This window comes from Lissotriton helveticus, chromosome 11 (assembly GCF_964261635.1).
Source record: "Lissotriton helveticus chromosome 11, aLisHel1.1, whole genome shotgun sequence".
Classification (NCBI taxonomy): Eukaryota; Metazoa; Chordata; class Amphibia; order Caudata; family Salamandridae; genus Lissotriton; species Lissotriton helveticus.
This window is the reverse complement of record NC_136072.1, coordinates 902,687,156-902,710,646: the sequence shown is the minus strand read 5'-3', so window position 1 is coordinate 902,710,646 and position 23,491 is coordinate 902,687,156. Positions and strand designations below refer to the sequence as shown.

At 43.3% G+C, this 23,491-nt stretch overlaps 1 protein-coding gene across 2 annotated transcripts in view; it reads right to left on the bottom strand.

Annotated features, from left to right (window-relative positions):
- Nucleotides 1–23,491, bottom strand: part of TBX5 (T-box transcription factor 5) — a 615,870-nt gene that overhangs the window by 396,417 nt on the left and 195,962 nt on the right. For both annotated transcript variants that reach the window (XM_078665962.1, XM_078665961.1), the window contains exon 4: nucleotides 4,713–4,832. In XM_078665962.1, the coding sequence (XP_078522088.1) occupies nucleotides 4,713–4,832 (120 nt within the window). The remainder of the gene's footprint in view (nucleotides 1–4,712; nucleotides 4,833–23,491) is intronic.

Genomic DNA, 23,491 nt, shown 5'->3' with positions numbered 1-23,491 from the left:
GTTAGCCAATGTGAAATGTTGGCATCCATAGTATTAATATCTGAGGACTCAAGGAGTAGAGGCTGAGTTTTCGCAAGTAAGGAGAAAAAGGCAGGTGAGTCAAGGGTCTTCCAGTTCCGAGCGGACCCTCCATGCTGGGGGAGGGGCCTGACCAGGCCCTTTATAAGGATGGATGACTCAATCAGTGAATGGTCTGACCAGACACAGGGGGAAATAGTCGGGCCGAGAAGCGATACACCCTGTGTCCAGATGTGATCTAAGATGTTACCCCCCGTGTGAGTGGGAGAGGTGACATGCTGCGTCAGGTTGAGACTAGAGAGTGCCTCAAACAATTCGGTGGCATGGGGACCAGCATCAGCGTGGTTGAACCAGTAATTAAAGTCGCCATATATGGCAACACGGGCTGAAGAAGTCATTAGGGCAGTGAGCTGCTCACAGAGAGTGGCGGGGAACAGAGGCATGGGGGTAGGGGGACGGTATAAGACAATGAGGGTCAAGGCCCCAGCTTTGGTTGGCAGGCTGATTACCAGATTTTCGACGTCGGGAAGGCATAAAGATGAAGACTTAATAAGAGGTAAGTCTTTGCGGATGATTGCTGCAACCCCACCGCCACGGCGGCCGTGGGGCCGGTTGGCGTTCAACAGATAATAGTTGGGGGGTAGAGCAGCCAAGATGTCGGGGAGGGAAAGATCAGACAGCCAGGTCTCAGTGAGCAACAGGATGTCTGGGTTTTCCGCGGTTAGCAGGAGGAAAATATCGGTGTGATGTTGGGGAAGAGACCGAGTATTCAGATATAATATGCGGATGCGAGTTTCCGACGGTGCAGGGAACAGCTCAGGTGCACGGGTAAGTCTGGGAAAAGGCAAGTCGGCCGCGATGCCGAGAGATACCAGGCGGTCCCAGGTTGTAGATAGGAGAGCGCAGGAAGGCTGCTGGAAGGTTCTGAGTGCAGCAGGTGAATATGAAATTAAAAGGGCAGCATCTCGGGGCCCTGGGCCCGTCTGGGCGCGGACGGGCGCAGACGGGCTTGCCTTAGGCGCGCCTTTGGCGCGCAAACGGCGCGCCCGCTGCGCCCGTCCGCTGCGCGAACGGTAAAAGCACATGCTTTGTAGGGTTACTTAGGGGCGTGGCCAATAAGAGTGGGCGTGGCCGGGGGAGCCACGTGTTTGACTTGAAAACTCTCCTCCTTGTAATACACGATTGGCTGGCGTGATTAATGCTACCCTTTGATCCTATGGCAAAGCTTCAATAAAAAGACTTATTATACATAAAAATGTGAGCAAGGAACTCTGTTACAGAGGAAGGCCTTATATGACGAGGTTCTAAGCTTGTCATTCCAGTGAACCTGCAACAAAAGTCATTGAACTAGTCCATGAGGGACATCGTGTCATTGTCGACACCCAGTGAGCTAATCGAGACCGGGTATGGTTTCTTCACCTTGACGCAAGAGTTAAAAGAGAATCAAAGACCTGTCATTTGTCCAACTGCTTGTCTCCTAAAACAACACAGCATCCATTAGTTATGTCTGACCTCCTGAAGTAAGTGTGCGAGAGAATTGCAGTAGACTTCTTTGGACCCCTTCACAATGGACATCATCTAATGTTTGCTGTTGACATGTACTTCCAACTTCCCCTGATGGAAGGCCTGCTGTTAACCGCACATGACAAAATAAGTGGGATCTAAATGACATTTTTGCAACATGGGGTATCCCCTCCATTCTTAAGTCTGAAAATGGCCTACCGTTCAACAGCCAAGAGTTTAAAGAGTTTCTCACTACATGAATCTCAAGCATCAGAAAAGCACTCCTCTCTGTCCACAGGGCAATGGTGTTGTTGAACGCTTCTTGGGAACTCTAAAGGGAGTAGTCCAGTGCACTGTGCTAGAAGGAAGTGATCCTATGTTCAGCCCTTCGTGCCTACAGATCAACTCCCCATTCCACTACAGGTGAAAGCGCTGCCACCTTAATGTTTGGGAGTGCCCTTGTAACTACATTGCCACAATGGACCACACACAGGTCGACAGATGCAGGCGAGATCCGTACAACGGATTCCTAGCACAAGTCCAGGATGAAGACCTATGCTGATAAAAGCCGGTCTGTTCGGAACACGGTTATCAAAGAAGATGACCTAGTCCTGGTCAAGCAGACAACAAAGCATGAGTCTGATGCTCCGTTCGATGCTGAACCCCTGAGGAGTGTGATGAGCAAAGGACATATTGTGACCAATCAACATCCCAGAAAGTCGATAACAAAGAATTTGTCACATTTCAAGCAACTACCTCGATGCACATTGGCTCTAGTTGTCAGAGGTGAGATATGCCCACCTGAAAGTCCAGAGAGCTTACCTTCTACACCTACCTCTACATCCCTGGTGCCTGAGGCAGGCCCTGATCCTCCGCTATGTCAACCTCACATGACCAGTTCTGGAAGACCCGTTCAAGCACCTTGACGACTCATTGAGGGGGCATGATGTATATGTGTAACATTTGTGTTTTTCATTTGACAAAGGGGTAGATAAAGTGTCTTTGTACATATGTATATAGGGACCCTTCTGATCCCTGATGGACGCGGAAGAAATGACGTAATCAATTGGGAGTGGTTAATAAAGTTGATGACTCAATGCGTACAGTTGGTTAACGGTTGCACTCTTGCATTCGCTACAGAGGTTTGTGTGTGACATGGTCATTTGCATGTTACCAGGCTGGAGAGGATACTACAGAACCCATGCAACCTCACCGGAACCGGCGCTTATTCGCCCTTGTGTAGGTTGGAACTGGTGCATCCTTGTTGAAGTGTGGAATGGAGGCGGTACATCACAGTCGGAAACAGTGCATCGTCTTCAGAATCGGTGCATCACCTGCTGTAGGAGCAGTAGAGACACATCGAATTCCGAACTGGTGCCTCACACTCTAATCCGACGAATCACTGCCATTGCATGGATAATCTTGACGCATTTCACCCACTGTTTAGCTGTTTGGCTCGAGACCGACACATCGCTTTGGCTTCGCCTCGCATCTTCTTCGACATCAATGCCAATCCGGATCGAGGTACTGTTGTTCAGCAGACCTAAGTAGGTCCCTGTATACGTATCGCACTCCATCACAAACGGCCTGAAATTTTGACTTTGCCCCAGTCTGGTGTGACCAGATAACCCATTTAGGCACTTATTGACCCTAAGTGCTATTTTACATTTATTCTTTAAAAAATCCTATCTCCACTTCCACTTGTTGGATGTTTGTCGTTTTGGTATTGTTTTATTTATAATATTATTTTCAATTTTTCTGACCTAGTGTGGAGTTCTTTTTTGTGTTTTCACTGTATTACTCTTTAAAGTGTTGTACAAACACTTTGCATATTGCCTCTTAAGTTAAGCCTGACTGCACTGCGCCAAGCTACCAGAGGGTGAGCACAGGATAATTTAGAGTGTGCTGTGTCTTACCCAGGTCTAGGACTTTGGTTCCTGCTTGGACAGGGTGCATACCTCTGACAACCAGAAACACAATTTCTAACACTGTGCTTTTAAAAAAATTAAATAATCAACAAATAAAATTGTAACTTAAACAATCTTTTTGCCGTGAGCCACAAATCAAAAATCACAATGCTCACAGTGGATGAGACAAGGGTTGTAACAATCTAGAATATTATATTTAGCACAATGCAGAGAATCCTTTTGTAGACTGTACGTATGAGGACCTGAGACCTCCATTCGTAGAGGAATACAGGATCCTGTACCTATTTCACAAAGACACATCCCCATCACTTGACAAGTATTCACTGTAAAACATGGGGCCCAAGTCACAAAAAGGGTTGTACAGGAAAGCAGAATTTGGATTCATCAATAAATACTTGCAGTTGTAATTTCCAAATTCTGGTTCACTAATTTTTTCGGGTTAAAAATTCCAATATTATAGTGGATTTTCCATGTAGTACTATAGAGTTGTGGGTGGGACTAAGGGCAGACGATTGGCAAAGCAAACAGCTTAGACACTTCCAATTGTTTTGTGGCCATTCACAGACATTGTGCATGCCCATTTATACACTAAAAATGCAAAAATATTTACTCGTACAAATGCATGAGGAATGGTAGAAAAGGTGGTCCAGCTTCTGAAGAGAACAAGTAACATCCCCTTTTCTGTGGTGACCTCTCTATAACATATTTCTTATTTCAATATATTTTAGCAAACACAGGAAGATGTTTTTTCAGAAACGTTAGTGACATGTGGAGCCATGTTATTGCATATGGCTCAGTAGTAAAAACGTGACACATACAGCTGTATTTGCGTTGCTAATCCCATGGCTCCAGCACCTTCCGTTTTTGTACTTCTGTTCCCTTTTAAATGAAGCTGTCAGTATTGTTCACTGAGTTATGCTTAATGCGTATATAAAATAAATCCTCCTAAGAACATTCACGAGTTATGTAAAGTACAGTATCTGTTAAACATGTAACAAATGGTCATGCATTCATTTATTTTAAAATTGAAAGGATCAGCGTACCCTTGCCATTACTGTTAAAGTAGAATTGCTACAGAACTATTCTCTATTTCATTCTGATGATTTTACCCTCTTTTTCTTCGGATGATAATCGTGGACAGGAAACCCCAAGGGTTTACATTTGTTTGTTTTCTACATGAGCTGGGTTGTATTCAGTTGATTTGGATGACGTCCATACCACCTTCTACAATATGAGCATCTCTTTCTATTTATGAGTACATACCATTTGTTATCTGCGAATTTGTATCTGTGATCATCAGCTGGTACAATATCCATCAGCAAGATGTACTTGGTCTTTGGATTGAGCCCACTGACCTTCACTTTGTAGCTTGGAAACATGCGCCTATTTGTTAAAGAAAACAATGAAGAGAGAGAAAAAGTAGGGACATGATTACAGTGAGAAACGAATGAAGCAGATTGGTTTACAACGTTAAAGATTTTTTTCTGGACAAATAATCAGTGGCAATAATTAGGTAGATATCTGCTGAGGGAAAGTGGAACATTTTCAAAAATACACCTGCTTAAAGTCAAAATCTCATCCGCACAAGTACTTCCATCACACAAACATTTTCATTCTCAATTAAATAAGCCATCATACCTTCCTGCACATCTTTCAATTCATGTTAGTACACCATTACACTCCTTGTTCAAATCTTCCGTGTGCCATAAATATACCCTTAGTCCATTTCTTCTACACACCCTGCATTCAAGCGTATGGGCAAGTCCCTCACACCCTTAAAATACCAAAAATGCACCATCGCTTCTCCCCGCATGTGTTAATTTATCACACACACACATTCACTTGTCCCACTCGTGCCTTCTCTCTTTACCTCATTACACACAACCGCAGAATCCCATCTCAGTACCACAAAATTAACAATCATGCTCATGATGCTAAATCAGTCTTTTTCTCAATGCAGACAAACTGTTGCCCGCCTCAAATAGAACAACGCATCACTTCCTATATGACCCAACAAATTAACATTTTCTATCACTTTCCACTAAGTTCCAAAACCTAGTAGTAATGCAAACAATCACTTCTACCACCTGTTCAACAAAGTATTTACCTTTATACATTGGCCATAACATTTAAAAAAAAGTTAAAACATCCAATTTAAACCCCCACCATCACCCACACACACACACCATTTTGTGTAAAACTCTTCAAAGAGGCAGTAATGCATGGTCACCTATACTTCGGAGATCTTTGGTATGTAGGTCAAATAATTCATATCTAGATGGACTTGACTGGGGTATACAGTCCCGACTATTTCTCATAACCCTTTGTATACCACGTCTGGGTGAACCTGAGAAGGGTATTTATTATTTTCGAAAACTATGGGTACAATGCCACCTTCACAATCACTTGTTTCTCAAAGCTGGTAATAAAAAATCTTTCACTACTGGTGTCATGCATGTGTGGTCACACCACCCACGTCGTGAGCAACCTTGCAAGTTTGTATTATTTTTTTTTGCCATTTAGTGAATAGTGGTGGCAGCAGCTACCGAATTGGGGGCACTCAACACACATTGTTAGGTTGAGTTTACCAGACAGTTTATAAGGACCGAAATTCCACCCATGACATGGCTTTTGTTGGCTTTATTGTCTTATTCAATGATTTTTAGGTCTCGCCTGAGCCAGGGCATGCGCTACTCGGTGAGACATTTAGTAAACGGGCTTTTAAAAGTCCGATCGCACGCTTTTGGCTGGCATACCGCGTGCGGTTCCGCGCACAATGATGAGCAGAGGCGCCATATGGCTTTTCTCTCTCGTCATGGTGCGCGCACCTTGCACACCAGTCGCCAGCCTACTTTTGCCTTTTTTTTTTTGCGTCTTTTTTTTCTTTTTGTGTGCTTGTTTTTCTTTCTTTTTTGCTCGTGTGTCTACACATCTCCGGTCGCGATCACTTTCGCTGCACCCCGCACACACAACTCCTGGTCGCGATCACTTTCGCTGCACCCGTACTCGAAACCTTGCCTGTAATAGGTTCTAAATTGTGCCCCAGCCAGGTTGTCCAAACAGTGACTTTTATTGCTGTAGTATTACAACATCACGGTTAGCGATGTTAATATGGCTACTGCAATTGGTATATGTGTTATTTAAATGTTGTTCCTCTTAAAGTCAACATTGTTTTTGGTCTCATTAACATCATTAGTAAACAGTCCCCCGAAAATATGTCCTATATCCTTTTTTCTGTCTTTCTGTTTCTTTCGCCTTCTCTCTCACCCTGCTCAACCATTCTGTATGTCTCTCTGGCTGCTTATCTCTCTCCATTGTATCTCAGGTCTTTCTCTCCATTTCTTTCTCTGTATCTTCCCTCTAATGTTCTTTTTCTCATTCTCATTCTCTTTCTTTCTCCCTGTCTTCTCTGCTCCCTCTCATCTCTCTCTCTGTCAACTCACTTTTTCTCTCTTCTCCATTCTCCCTCAGCTCTCACTCTATGCCTCTTTTTCTCATTCTTTTTCTCTCTGCTCCCACTCCTTCTGTCTCTCTCTCTCTCTCTTTCTAGTTCCATTGCTTTTTCCTCTATCTTTCCATATGTCTCTTCCTATACAGATCCTCCGTCTTCTGTTCAGGTAAGGACAGAAAATGTGGGTTCTTTTAAAGGAAGTGCTAGCTCTGTTCAATTAAAGGTGTACTAGAAGTGCTAGTATGTGTAGGACTAAATGAATAGCGGATTTGGTCATATATATGCTGCTACTGCCCTACTATGAGTAAAGCCTCCCTGCTGAGGAGTTAAGGTACTCTTATAATACATATACAGCAATCTGCTGTGCAGCACTGAAACTGCCCCATTAGGAAGTAAAGCAACCCTGCTGATAAGTTATGGCAATGCCCCACTAAACATAAACATCGCTGCTGAGAAGGTCTGGGACGCTCGGTTAATAGATTTATAGTAGTCTGCTGAGTCCGCTGATACTTACTGTTTGATGAAACAATAAAGTAGCCCTGCCCAGAAGTTCATGTACTGTCCATTTAAAGTGTAAACTAGCAATGCTGGGAAGTGCTTCTATGGTCCTAATAAAAAGTAAAGATGCCACCTGAGAAGTCCTGATTCTGTTCTACTAAAAGGAAAGACTCCCTGCTGAGATATTCTGGCATCTTCTTCATATATTCACAACAGTCTGCTGGGAAGTGCTGTGACTGCTCTGTTAAATGATAACACAGAGCTGCTGAGAAGTGTTTGTACTGTCCCATTAAAAAGTAAAGTGGCCTTGTTGAGAAGTGTTTGTACTGTCCCACTAAAACATAAAGCAGCCTTGTTGAGAAGTGCTAGTACTGTCCCACTAAGAAGTAAAACAGCCCTTCTGAGGCGTTCTAGCACTGTCCCATTAAAAAGTAAAACAGTCCTACTGAGGCCTTCTAGCACTGTCCCATTATAAAGTAAAATATTCCTTCTGAGGCGTTTTACCACTGTCCCATTACAAAGGAAAACAGTCGTTCTGCGGCGCTCTAGCACTGTCCCATTACAAAGTAAAACATTCCTTCTGAGGCGTTCTACCACTGTCCCATTACAAAGTAAAACAGTCCTTCTGATGCGCTCTAGCACTGCCCTATTACAAAGTAAAACATTCCTTCTGAGGCATTCTAGCACTGTCCCATTACAAAATAAAACAGTGCTTCTTAGGCGTCCTAGCACTGTCCCATTAAAAGGTAGCCCAGCTGAAAAGTGCTGCTGCTGCCCCACTGCCAGTAAAGCATCCTTGCTGAGATGCTCTGCTACTGTCTTAATATATTTACAGCAGCCTGCAGAGAAGTGCTGGTACTGTCCCACTAAACATAAACCATCCCTGGTGAGAAATTCTGGTACTCTGCTAATATATTTACTGTAGTGTGCTGAGAGGCGCTGATCCTCTTCCATTAAAAAGTAAAGCTGCCCCGATGAGAAGTGCTCGTACTGTCCCATTCAAATGTAAAGTATCCCTGCTGGTAGTTTCCCATAACTTGTCTGGGACTAGTGTTGCGAAATCCTTGTATTGCCCCATTGGAACGACACCACCCAGCTAAGAAAGATTACCATTAAAGGGATTTTAGCCTTGCTGAGAAGTGAAAGCAATATCCAGTAAATCAGCTCTGCTACTACGTGCCGGCACTATCTCATTATTGCAGAAATGAGACTTTCGGGTCATGCCCGTTTAAAAACAAAAAAGTGCCCCTACAGTCTGTTAAAGGTATAGCATTCTTGGTGATAAGTGATATCACTTTCACATTGAAGGGATTGCAGCCCTTGCGATAAGGTACTGTCAAATTTTAAACATAGTAGCCCTGGTGCAAAGTCCTGTTACAGTTCTGTTTGAAGTGTAGCTACTGAGAATTCAATACTGTAGTATTAAATTGCAGGCACTTTGCTAAGAAGTGCTTTTAGTATGCCATTCAAAGTATACCAGCCCTGCTGGACAATATTCGTGTGTGTCCTTTAAAAGAATAGAAGACTTGAGGCCTTACTGAAAAGTCTTGGTCCTTCTGTCCAATTGAGGGTCTAAGATCACTAGGAGAATGTTCGGCGCTGTCTCTTCAAAGATATAGCAGTCTAGCAATGAGGTGCTGATTCTGTCAACATAGAAGTACTGGCACTTAAACCAGCTGAAGCCCCACAGCAGCCCTGCTGAGAAGTATTTGTACTTTTCAATTAAAGGTCTAACATCACTGTGAGAATGGCCTCATTAAAGATATAGCAGCCTAGGAGAGCAGTGTGCATTCTATCCAGTTTCGAGCACTGGCACTTAGAACCGACTGCAGTACTCATTAAAACTAAGCATACCAGCCCTACTGAGGACTACTGCCCCTTCCAATTAAAGATCTAACATCACTGTGAGAATTGTCAATTATTGTCTCATTAAAGATACAGCAGTCTAGCAGGGAAGAGTTGACTCTTTCCAGCTAGAAGTACTGGCAGTCTGGCACTTAGAACCAGCTGCAGTGACCCATTAAAAGCAGCAGAGCAGCCCTACTTAGAAGTGTTGGTCCTGTCCAATTAAAGGGCTAACATCACTGTGAGAATGGTCTCATTACAGATTTAGCTACCTAGGAGAGCAGTGTGCATTCTGTCCAGTTTGAAGTGCTGGCACTTAGAACCAGCTGCAGTGACCCATTAAAAGCATAGCAGCCTTACCGAGGAGTACTGGTCCCTTCCAATTAAAGGTCTAACATCATTGCCAGAATTGCGTGTGCTGTCTCATTAAAGGTGATAATCCTGAGGGAAGTGTTTGAAGTATAACCACTGACAACTGACTGTACTGTTCCTTTAAAACTTTAGAAGGCTTGCTGAGAAAACCTGAAAATGTCCTACCAAAAAGTAAACAAGCACTGGCATAGCCAATAGGTCTCGCCTTTGGGACCTTATAAGTGTTTAGCCATGCAACAGTTAATGTTGTTGCACCAAGGATATTGTGCTGCATAACTAAACACTGAAGAACCGGGTTTTCTTAGAACCCAGCGGTGCCAGGGACACACCCGAAGTCTTCGGATTCACCTGTCTTGGTATACAGAGACACGGAATACTTCTAGGTGGCGTCAGAGATCAAATTTATTAGCTACAGCTAGTAACAGTAATCCCAGCAATACAACACGGTGTACAACTCAGGAGACTGCTCAATTTTCATAGAGCAAGACATCACTTTTTATGCTATTTTCGATTATTACGAATGCACACCCATTGCGGCAAATTCTGACCAATGGAATACATTTTCACATACATTATTACATTCCAAAAAGCTCACTTTACATTCTACCAACCCACAAGTTAATTATTAGGACTGTTCCAAATTCAATTTCCACAAGCCGGACAACCCCATATTTGAAAAGCACTACCCATGTAATGAAAAGTCGTAAGGAAAGTAACAATTCAGATGTTGAGTAGGATAAGATATGTGCAAGAAACTAAAAGTTAACGATATCCTGAACATTGATTGGCAATTTCAGACAACGATCAGCCAGAGAAATTGGCTTCGCAAAGGGTCAGTTTCAGGTGACGGGGTCAGCATCTTACAATTTACTCGCAAGTCGAAAAGGGCCTAGTTAATGCATACATGAACAACGAGGCCCATGCAACTTTGTTCGTTCGTTTACCTCCTAGGCCAAGTGAGGGCAACACAAAATGGCATCATGAACAACGCAAACAAAAATGGAGTCCGGTCCCGAAAACCACGGAACCTCAGACCCTCATTTTCCCATTACGTAGGCAATAACCTAAACTCACGTCAATCTGAATCCAGGTCTATATCTATTCTCATCAGGTCATCAAGGTATTGCTGTAGCATCATCTTATTATCCTTCGCTTCTCTCGGGACGGGTCTTCTCACACAGATCGTAGCACAAACGCCACAAATGGCGGGACCACACTGGATGCATAAGCAACATGAGAAAAGGATTGCTAAAGCCATACCAAGAAACATCAGAATCTTCCTTCCCCATTTGGACAACAGTTCCCAAAACCATCCTATCAGCGACCAGTTCCCTTCGTCTACATTTATAGACTCAGCGGATTTATGTAACCTCAAGATGGCTTGGTACACTGTCGGGGCATTATCAGGTATGAAAACGCAGCAACTAGACCCGATCAATTTACATACTCCACCTCTATCTGCAAGTATAATATCTAAAACAAAGCGGTTTTGTAATGTCATAAGACGATCCGCTTGGAGCTCAGGTGTAATATTGCTAAGGGCACCTGCAGTCTCATTTATAGTGGCCTCGACCACTCTCGTAAGCTGACGAATATTCCTACCAACAGCCATAGGACCTCAAAAGGGCAGAAAACCCTTAAAGAATTCTCCAACTTCTTGTGCGACAGTATCTTTCGCATCAATAACACCTCTACCATATCTTGTCTTATTGTAATTGAAAGCAGCTGTGTATGTAGGGGGAAGCATAAATGCCACATAACATGTGCCTGAAAAATCAGAAGGCAACCATGTATATGCTCTGTTGTAACAAACAAAATACGTGCCTTTAGCTGGCACGAACGGTGGAGATTTCTGGGACGAGTAGACATAGGTGTGAACACACACACTTTTACCAAGCTGAGCTCTCGGATTCTGACCATTACCTTGCATACAAAAATAACCTCGGTGGGGTACAATCCAAATAGGAGGAGACCTTTTCTGTCTCTCTTTTTCTGTCAGACTAATGCTATATCTCGTCTTGTTCCAACCAACATATGCTCGTACCTCATCTTTAGGGATAGTATTATATGCATCAATATCTCTGATCATATCTACTATTCCCTGTATCAAGGCATTATTACTCGCATTATCTTTAACGGAACGTACAGGAGATGCTTCATGTGCATAGATAAACATTGCTTGGAGTGCCCATACTGACCCATTAGGCGAAAAAGGCAAAACCAAATATGGCATTCCCTTATCTGTCATATGTGGCATAAGACCACAAACCCAACAGTTCCTTGTATTTACGACTAGCTGATGCTGATGCAACATCTGTATAAACGAATTGTTCACAAATTCTGATCTTCGTGTCTGTTCATGTTCAGGCAACGTATGAAACTCATGTGGGGAAACAGTAGGAAAAGAAAGAGTAGGTTGGGATATAGATGCAAGCGTCTGTTGTGTAACATAGACAATCCAACCCACACAAGCTAACGTAATATTCAAAAGCATTAGAAAACACAGTATTAAAAAACATTTCTTATGTATCAATGTACACATTTGCGCTCTAAAATCGACTCTCTTAACACCCTTATCAGACTCAAAAGACTCCATCCTCTAACGTGCTGCTCACGGCTATTACCTTCTTCACTTAAGTGAGCGTCAAGATCATACTAACGACCATGAACCACAGACCTTATGTCAATACGCGGCTCACCCCTTAAGGCTGTACCGCGACCCTGCAGCTGAGTCAGGATGGTGACTCGAAAAAGAAAAAAAAGTCTCTTGATGTGACAAGGTGTAATTCACTACATAAAAAAAATTCAATCTTTATTTGTCCATTTATGTGTCCTTTTTCGATCTCAGATTGTAGCGTTCTTTGCCAGGCACAGTTTGATCCTGAAAAAGGATTTCCGGATTCGTTGTGTCGAGTCTCAAATGGGAAGGCACAGCAGCTTGCAGAATGTCATCATCCTCGCGTTCTGACTGAGTCCATGTCAAATGTGCATCACTAAAAGTTACAAATCTAGGAATTCTTTCACATTCAGAGTCGGCTATTCCATCCCTCACCCACTTATCATACGGTAAGGGCAAAGGAACCTTTTTACAGTGGGTGGCATGCACCCAGTTTTTTTACCAGCTACCCTAACAGCAGTTCTAGTGACCAAAAGGACCAAATGTGGTCCAGTCCATCTTGGTTCCAAATTCTTGGTTTGTTGGAAGTTCTTGCTCAAGATGTACTCTCCAGGTTGGATCGTATGGCCTGGATCTGCAGTAGCTGTCGGTAAACTGTCATAGACCTGTTGGTGGAGAACACGTAATTTAGCAGTCAAGTCATGTAAGTAATCCATCAACATAGGGTACTCAATCTCACTGTACTTCTTAGGACGAGGCACACCCCAAACATTCGCTGGACAACCAAAAACTATTTCGTATGGGCTAAGTCCCACACGAGAATGCACTGTCGTCCTTGTTGACAAAAGAGCCAACGGCAAGGCATCTGACCATGTAAGACCAGTGCTCGCTTGTATCTTAGCTAGCTTCAGCTTCAACATGCCATTATAGCACTCAACCAGACCAGCTGACTGGGGGTGATTCGCAGCATGGAATTTCTGATTGATACCCAAACCCGCACACACTTTCTTCATGATTTGGCCCACAAATTCACTTCCATTGTCACTCCATACAATTCTCGGCAAACCATATCTAGTGAAATACTCTTTGAGCAAAACCTTGGCTGTAGACAAGGCAGTATTATCCTTTAGGGGGTAAGCCTCTATCCGTCTAGAAAAGGCGCAAACAACCACAAGGACATACTTTAGATTATTGCATCTCTCCATGTGAATATAATCTAACTGTATCACCTCAAACGGATACGTCGGAGGAGCAAAATGACCAGCTGGAGTTGGAGTTCCCTTGCCGGGATTGTACTTCAAACAAATCATGCAATGATTCACCACATTCTCAGCACATTTCGGGATTCCAGCATTCTGCCATACTGGAGCCAACAACTTGCATATTCCCTTCGAACTGATGTGAGCCATTCCATGAGCCATAGTAACCACTGGGAGCACATACGCATCGGGCAACAACCATCGCCGGTGTTCTGACAACTCAACCCAACAACCCGTCGGATCCAGCATACCCGTAGTTTCTCTCCACACACTCACTTCTTTTTCCGTAGCTTCAGCCTGAATCATCTTCACACTTTCTATTGTGTCTTCACACATTCCACCAGCCATAACCCAATTAGCAGGGCCTGCAACATACATACGGCTCATCATGTCTTTCGCCGTTTCCTTCGCAACTTCATCCGCAAACGCATTTCCTCGACCTACATCATCCACAACTTTCTTATGAGCACTACACTTCACAATTGCAATCTGCTTTGGGAGAGTAAGTGATTCAAGAAGTTCGTTCACTAACTGCCCATGCTGTATTTTCGTACCATGGGAAGTAAGAAATCCTCTCTCTCTCCACAAACGTCCGAAACTATGGGCAACACCAAACGCATACTAGCTATCAGTATAAACATTCACTCGCTTTCCCTCTGACAACACACACGCTCTAGTCAATGCAATCAACTCTGCTGCTTGCGCAGAATTCTGTGCTATGCGTGCTGTTTCAACAACTGTATGTAAAGTTGTGACAGCACATGCTGCAGTCGTCTCACCATTCGGAAGCTTGAAACACGAACCATCTACCCATAAGGTACCATCAACATTCGTAAGAGGAGTATCTTTTACATCAACTCTAGCCTTCATTTCCTCCTCTGTCCGGAGAACACAATCATGCTGTTCCTGAACATCTGTCTCTACAGAAATCGGCAACAACGTAGCCGGATTCAACACGTTACATCTTTTGATGTGCACATGGCTAGCCAAAAGAGTCAGCTCATATCCTGACAGACGTGCACTAGTAAGGTGCTGTGTCTTGGTCCTGTTCAATAAAGTATCCACTGCAAGTGGGACCATCACAATCAACGTATGATCCAATACCAACCCAGCAGACTGTCGGATAGAAACAGCCGCTGCCGCTGTAGCTCTCAAACAGCTCGGCAACGCTTTAGCTACCGGATCTAACGTCGCTGAAAAATACACACATGGACGCTGCTTGTCTCCAAACTGTTGCGTCAACACTGACAATGCACAACCTTCTCTCTCGTGAACATACAACGTGAAAGGCTTACCGTAGTCCGGAGTACCCATCACCGGAGCCGAACACAATGCATCACGTAATTCAGAAAAACTTTTCTGACATTCATCAGACCAAGGGAGAGGATGCGGAGTATCTTTAAGAGTCAATGCCAACAGAGGCTTCGCTAGCAGGGAAAAATTGCGGGTCCATTGCCTACAATACGAGGTGATACCTAAGAAGGCACGCACTTCTCTCTGTGTGGATGGCACACTCATTTGGGCAATCGCTTGAATTCGTTCTGGGGTCAACCTTCTTCCCTCCTTCGACAAGAGATGACCTAAGTAGGTTACTTCTTGTCGGCAATACTGTAACTTTGAAGGTGACACTTTATGATGAAGGTCAGACAAATGTTGTAACAAAGAAAGAGTAGCTTCTTTACAAATCTCTTCGTCATCAGCAGTAACCAGTAGATCATCAACATACTGGATAAGAGTAGCACCAGTAGGCAACACACAATCATCGAGCTGAGTTTTCAACGCCTGACTATAGATGGAGGGACCTTCACAATAACCTTGAAGAGCTCTCTTAAACCGGAAGCTTCGGCCTCCTAAAGAGAAGCCGAAAATATCCCTACTTTCCTCGGCAATCGGAATACTGAAGAAAGCATTCTTCAAGTCGATAACAGAAAACCAGGCTGCCGAAGCAGGAATCAGTGTCAACAAAGCAGTGATATCAGGGACAACAGGAAACTGTGGCACAACAATTTTGTTCACTTCTCGAAGATCGATCATAAACCGATACACAGGTGGCTGAGAAGCATCAGTACGCTTAAGGACAGGCAAAACAGGACTGTTACATACATTACTTCTCGTTTCTTCAACTACACCCTTCTCAACCAAATCATAAACAATCGCTAAAAGAGCTCTCTCACCATCACTAGATATTTTATATTGCGGAATACGAGGTAGCCTAGTATTCGACTTGAGGGTAACAACATAGGGTGGAATCTGCAAAAGACCAACATCATTCGGACCTGTAGCCCAAAGCGTATCAGGCAGAGAACGCAATTCCAGTGGAAGACAATCTTTGGACAAATACACCGGAAAAATCACTTTCTTACCCAAGGTAAGATGTACTCCCGCAGGAGAGCAATGCAATGTCGCATGCAATCTTTTCAACAAGTCCAAACCCAACAGATTCTCACCACAACCAGTCGTTAGAATAAGTGGAGCTTCCAATTCACAAGGACCAATAGAAAGGGACAAAGGACTAGAAACCGGATTATGAACTGGGGCGCCTGAAAATCCTACTGAAACGTTTGTCAAGCCAGACAAAGGTGCGCCAGGAAGTTTAGATTGCATAATAGAACTCTTTGTCGCACCAGTATCCAAAAGAAAAGGTTCTGCCACACCTAATGTAATCACTTCAACATAAGGTCCACTCTGGTCTACTGGAACTGACACTACTCCCTCTCTTTGCCCATGGCTGTCCTAACTATCATTATAACCAGCACTCTCACTCTCGACATAATAATCATCAACATAGTACTGTGCAGACTGACCACTCGGAACATTCTGTCTGTCAAAATAATTCGCAGAATTCTGAAGGGGAAAGGAACGCTCATTCTGGGGTAACACACCACGTCCCCTACCCCTAGGAACTTGCTGGAAAACACCACGACCTCTCTGACCAGATACGCCATTCGCACGCTGTAACAAAGCCGGGCAACTATTCTTGAAATGACCTTCCTCTTTGCAATAGGCACACTGATTAGGTACAGGAAAGAATCGCGGAGCATAAAGCTCAGGCTTCTGTAGCAATCTCTGAAAATGTGGAGGTTGCTGAAACTGAGGCTGATTCTGACGAGGCGGATAAGCTTGCTGCAAAAGAACTTTCGTCTTTAGATCTTTAGTTTTCTTCTCTACTTTATCCTTCTCATCTTTATCCCTATTATCATAATATTGTGCAGTAGCCAATATCTGGGCCGACGAAGAAACAGCCCATGAACTCTCAGAGTCCTTTAACTTATTAGAAAGCTCGGGAAGCAAATTAAAGACAAATTTGTCCACGAACAACCTTTGACCACCTTCCGTACTCATGTCATGACCACTATGATCGATAAACGTCTCGTCAAACCTTGTGAAGAAATCAGACACACTCTCGTCTTTCTTTTGTTTGCATGCTGCTAATTTATCCCAATTCACTCGTAAAGGAGGCATCATAGTTTTCATTAAATTAATAATCCTGCCTGGTAATTCTGCAACCAAGGGCTCAGGTTTGGCACCTCCTACCTGCCGACCATCTGCAGAAACACTATTAGCCCACGCATCTCCTAATTCTTGCACATGATTCTCATGACGAATCTTTGCCCACAAAAGTTGAGGAACTACATTAGCCATCAACATATCTATGTCAGCTAAATTCATAATACACGCTTCAACTGTCTGAGATAACTCCTTGTAATAACCGGCAGGATTCTTACGGGGGTCAGGTAAGGTCTGCTTCAGAGCCAAGACCTCTGCTCTCTTCCAAGGAACATCTACCCATACTCGCTGAAAATGTGCCGGTACACCCTGAATACCCTGATTAACATTAGCAACAACTTCCTCTCTCCATACAGGAGGAACCTCTCTCTTAGGATACTGCTTCACTTTCCTCCTAACAGAAGAATCAGGTTCGTACAATGTCTGAGGCGGTAATCTAGACCTAAAAACAAGTATCGTCTCTACGGCATCTGTAACATCAGATTCCACTATCGTCCCTTTGGTAAATTCTGACTGAACATCAAGCACTTCCTGTGGAATTGGACCCAACTCATTATCTTCCTATTCCTGACGGAGAAACTTACACATTACATCAAAAACATACCTTTGCTTCGGCGGTTCCCACTGAAAGAAAACATCCATAACCGCTGGCAAATTATACCTGGAAGCATTTAAAATCCATCTACGAGCCAGCAAATCCAACACTGTCCATTCCTCGGAACTAGGAAGCTGACTACGACTCTGCTTACGTTCCGAAACAGGGGTCATACTCAGTGACCCAAACAATGGAGACAACAGATTAACAAAAGTCTCAGTCATTCGTTTTCGAGCAGGAGAAGAAGCAGACATAAGAACAGAAGAATAAGTATTTTGAGGCAAAAGAGGTGTAGGAACAAGAACAGTAGGAGTCGAAGATGCAGAAGTAGAAGGCAAAGGAGTTTGAGGCAAAGCTGGTAGCAAAGCTGGCGACCCTAGAGTGGGTTGCGCAGTAGAAGGCAAAACCATCTGTGGAGCACCAGGTGGCTGAACAACAGCAGGAGGTTAAACAACAAAGGTGGAACAACCGGGGGCAATGGAGGCGCAGTAGCACCCTGCACATAAGGGGGTGGTAATCTCAGTAAATGAGAGATCAAAGGATCTTTTTCAAGATCTTCAATTACTTTCGGAGGAGATGACGGCAAGGCCAGATAACATTTATCTATGGCCATGCAACGCTGTCTATCTGAAACTTCACTCGCACGCTCTTCTCCATCTTCCCTAAACTGCCTAGCAGCTTGTAGTACTGACATATTCTTATCTTTCCTATCTCTCCTTGCTTGCTTAATTTCTCGCTGTTTGGCTTCCTTTCGCCAGAGGCAGAACGAGTCAAACATTGCCGGCCGGGCTTTCTTCTTAAATAGCGCAACTTCCAGGTTATCTAAAATATTTAATTCGAAACTACCATGTTGGGGCCATCGTAAAACACCATCTTTCTTCGTATAGCGAACCCAAACTTCATTATAAGTGATAGGACCCACTCAGTGTTTTGAATAGAGCTCATAAGTCGGAGTTCCAACCGGAGGTATCGGACACGAATCCTTCAATCAGGAATCCCTGTTGCAACCACAACTAAACCATTTCCAGGCATCTTATAGCTCACTAGTCTAGCTTCAAACTTCAAGGGGTTGTCAACTATCGATACACTCGTAAAATATACGAGCCCCTCGGCTTCGACTATTACAATAACCGAATCAAAACCAAGAACCAAAACAAAGTCGTGGGAGCGACCCACTTATACTTAACCAAAATATCTGTCATGCCACCAGAAGACGTCTATCGTCTTGCTTTACAAAGGATCAATCAAGGGTCCAAGACAGGGCGACAGTCAGGGCAGCAGTCCTTCGTAGCCGTCGTAAAGCGGGAGGCCTCGTAGAAAAGACTTTCGGTACACGTCGACATACAGGGGTCAATGAAGTGGCGGCCTTCCTCCAGAATTTCCTCATGGGGCTCCTCACGATCCACAGGCTTGGACCGGTACCGCTGAAGTCGCCCCACGTTGGGTGCCAACTGAAGAACCGGGTTTTCTTAGAACCCAGCGGTGCCAGGGACACACCCGAAGTCTTCGGATTCACCTGTCTTGGTATACAGAGACACGGAATACTTCTAGGTGGCGTCAGAGATCAAATTTATTAGCTGCAGCTAGTAACAGTAATCCCAGCAATACAACACGTTGTACAACTCAGGAGACTGCTCAATTTTCATAGAGCAAGACATCACTTTTTATGCTATTTTCGATTTATTACGAATGCACACCCCTTGCGGAAAATTCTGACCAATGGAATACATTTTCACATACATTATTACATTCCAAAAAGCTCACTTTACATTGTACCAACCCACAAGTTAATTATTAGGACTGTCCCAAATTCAATTTCCACAAGCCGGACAAACCCATAATTGAAAAGCACTACCCATTTAATGAAAAGTCGTAAGGAAAGAAACAATTCAGATGTTGAGTAGGATAAGATATGTACAAGAAACTAAAAGTTAACGATATCCTGAACATTGATTGGCAATTTTAGACAACGATCAGCCAGAGAAATTGGCTTCGCAAAGGGTCAGTTTCAGGTGACTGGGTCAGCATCTTACAATTTACTCGCAAGTCGAAAAGGGCCTAGTTGATGCATACATGAACGAGGCCCATGCAACTTTGTTCGTTCGTTTACCTCCTAGGCCTACGTGAGGGCAACACAAAATGGCATCATGAACTACGCAAACAAAAATGGAGTCCGGTCCCCAAAACCACGGAACCTCAACACTTTTAAGGTCCCAAAAGCGAGACCGATTGGCTATGCTAATGCTTGTTCTTTTTGTGTTCGTCTCTCTCTGGAGCATAGCCTCTTTACCATGGCATGAATGTGTACTTCCACTTCTCACTTTTTGTGAACTACTTTTTTCTTTTTGGTTAAGCACTCCAAATGAATTAATGTGTTTCCATCTCTCTCTGTCTTGTTTCTCTCCCGTGAAAACTACCTCTCCCCCATGCTGTTTGCTCTCTCCCTCATTGCTTCCCGCTCTTTCTCTCAAGTACTCTTCCCCTTTTTCTTTTTTTTCTGTGTTGCTATCGTCCTTATGTGCTTCTGCTCCCAGGTCTGTTTCTGTCTCACTCCTGTGTTTCCACCTGCCCCATGTTGCTCTCTCCCTTGTGCCTCCTGCTCACTCCCATTGCTTCTCACACCTACTTCAATCAGCTGCTCCTCCATTGCCACCTCCACCGTGCTGTTTTTTTTTCAAATGCATACTTGTTTGGAGGGCCACAGAGCTGTTTGTTGCAGGCCATACCCAAAAGTTATTTTGCAAATTTGATTTTCTTTAACCGACTAGCCTACATAGCTACAGCCTTCGTAGATTTGCATGAAAATGATTTGAAAGAAACTGCCCCCGTATCGTTCTGTAGGTGTACGCTTGCATAGTGACATATGCACTTGCTTCGAGAATGAAAAGACTTCCAGCAGTAGCTACGTCATTGTGATTTTATTTTCTGATTCTGGATAGCATCAGCATAACATAATCCTTCTCTACCGCTAAACAGGCAATGCCAGTGCATGTTATTTGTTACGGCTATTATCTCCTCCTTGGTGCCTTCTTCGTCTTGTGCAGTGTGTGGCAAAATACTTTGGGTATTGTGCAACAGGCAGGTTGCTTCAGTTGACCCACATTTCTTCTTCCCATCCTGCTTAGGGAATCCCATCCAGTTTTTGCTTGTGCCTTGTAAGCAACCATCATAACAATACAACTGAAGAACTGGAAAGCAAAGTGGAGTTTATACCATGGAGACACTGAACTTCAAATAAAAGGATATATCAAAAGGTTAGTGAGTAAATATGGAAACCAGGGATATTGCCAAAACCGTAATCAGCCAGTGAGGAAGGAAGGCATCGTATCCAAGAACCACACTTTCTGCTTCAGGTTTATATCATAAATCAAATTAATAAGGTTCCAAACCCTGAGATGGTGAAAGCACCAAGTATTATTACCATCTTTTCCCTGGTGTGCATCACTATTTTAATTAGATAAAATTGCTACAGTCCAGAGAAGAAACAAATTGCATTTAGCTATAGAGGCACCAAAACCTATTTTGATGTAGAAACCCCTTTGGGCAATTATCAGTCCCAATCTGAGTGTAATCATCCCAGTAAACCATTCCATACTGAGTAAGCCATCTGAGTATGGAATGCAGTACCATTTTCTCCTAGATCCTTAGTACTTCGGGTAGTCTTATGGCATGACTGGACCAGGATGTTCCTCTGTTTCCCCTTTCCCGACTTGCTTTTTCAAATAGTCTTTCAGAAAAATCAAGGAATTCCCCTGCTGCTCAGTTGTTCGTGTGGTTACAGCCTGAATCACATCAGGGTTTGTTCTGTTACATCCTACAACTCCTACAGAAAGACCCCAGTTGGCTTTCTTTAAAGTATGATGACCCGACCATGGATAAAGAAGAAGTCGTGCAGCACTAGCTATAACTGCTCTGCTTTGTTTGTGCATCTGAATCTAGATAAATATTTTTACTCTCTCGGTATAACCTGGAGATCCTGATGAATACTAGGATATCCACCACCAAGTCCCAATCCAAGAGAAGGTGGTGATGTTTTTTCACTGGGTCCCTCCTCCTACCAAGGGCATCAAGTCTGCTCCTTGCTTGATGGAGACCTTATATTTGTTTTCCTGTTATATTTATTTGAAAAACTGTTGGGCCTTCAGAAATAGATTAAGTGACTCTTTTCCTTTCTTAATGTGGCCATCAAGCAATATTTGACCAGTCCCTTGATTTGTTTCCTGTACTGAGAATATCCTATATCAGGTGGAACCAGAATTTCATTCTCTCACGTTTGATGCTCATACCTTTCAAGCCAATTGCCTCCTATGGCATTATTCGGAGTAAATAGGAAACAGGCATCTTGATATTGTTTTCATTTGTACATCTAAGCTGTATTCCATCTCACCTATGAGAACGGTTGTGCGGAGTACTCACCCTTTCTTTGTCCAACAGAAGTTAATTGAATTTATGTTGTTGAAATTATGCATAAATTTGATATTGATCCCCATCATTTCTAACTGGACATACCAATGGAACTGTGTTCTCAGGATGTGTTTTTCATCACAAAGAGTGGAATGCTTGAAATAAAGCATACATCCAACCATAATAAATTCCCAGATAGAACACCTTCTGTATTTCTCATTGTTATTAATTGCAGGGGCCTCTTTTTTACGAATGACTGTGCACTTTGCTTCATATCCAATGTAGCTTTTTTGCATTCTGAAAGTAAATACCTGTTTTATAGATATTTAGTGTTGCTATGTTGACATTCTGCAAAGTGCTATGAGCTTTAAGAGCCCTCATTAGATGTCCAATATGGCCAAGATGTCTCTTAGAGAAGTGTATGCACATGCACTTGGCTATTCAATCTCTGATTAATTCCTCTCATTTTCTGTATCACAATGGTTCTCAAGCATTTTAACAGTTATTTTAGATTGGATGCATTAGATTTAATACATCTTAGTATGTGATGTGGTAATTTAAACAACAGCTATCCTACTCTTAGTTACAGGTTACTCAATGAGATTTCTCAAATTAAAAACAGGGACTGTTGAGACACAAGTTCCTACCACAACTACATTGTGCCGTTGTGCTCTTGATTCACCCATTCTCCCATTCTGGAGCACTAGTCACAGGCTCCTCACAGCTATTCTGTGCTTCTATGCTTTTGATTACGTCTATTATAGATCATGTGGTATTCCTGCTTAGGAAACCTGTTTCACAAGTCCTTTGAAAACTATTCCATATGATTCAACACCACAAATGCTCCCTAAAAACATACTTGATCCTGGTGAAGAACGTGGGGTTAACCCAAAGTGAACCTCCTTTCTCACTGCTGTCCCCATGTCTGAGCCATCATAACATGATCAGCGGTTGGTCAGCAGATGGGAAATAGTCATTGTTTACAAACCTTTTTACCCTCTACACAAGATAGTAAAGAACACTATTGGCTCTCCCTTTAAAATTCAATCTGTTATGATTGGTAAACCTAACTTCCTATATATACATATATATATATGTGCAGCATGGAGCGAGCTGAAGCAGTAGTATGAGAAAATATGGTTTACCTGTGTAGTCCAAACTGTTTATTACCTTTGAATTGTTGAATTGACCGCGCAGGTAGCTCTCCCCCATTGTCCCACTGTATACCCTGTGCCACTACTTCATCTCCCTCGTAGCCACGTTGCTCTGTGCCTGCTTGGCTCAGCACAAGAGATGGAACTGCCAAGATCTTAACCAATGCTGTCACCTTGGAAAATGTATGTGGTGGGCCTAGTTCCATGTGTCCAGGTTAGGAAGATCAGTTGTGAATTCAGTGCCAGCCTTGATTGGGTTAAGCCTGTCTGGAATGATTATACATTCCTATTGGTATTATAGTAAATTGACTATCACCTAGGCTTCCGAGACAGTGTGTAA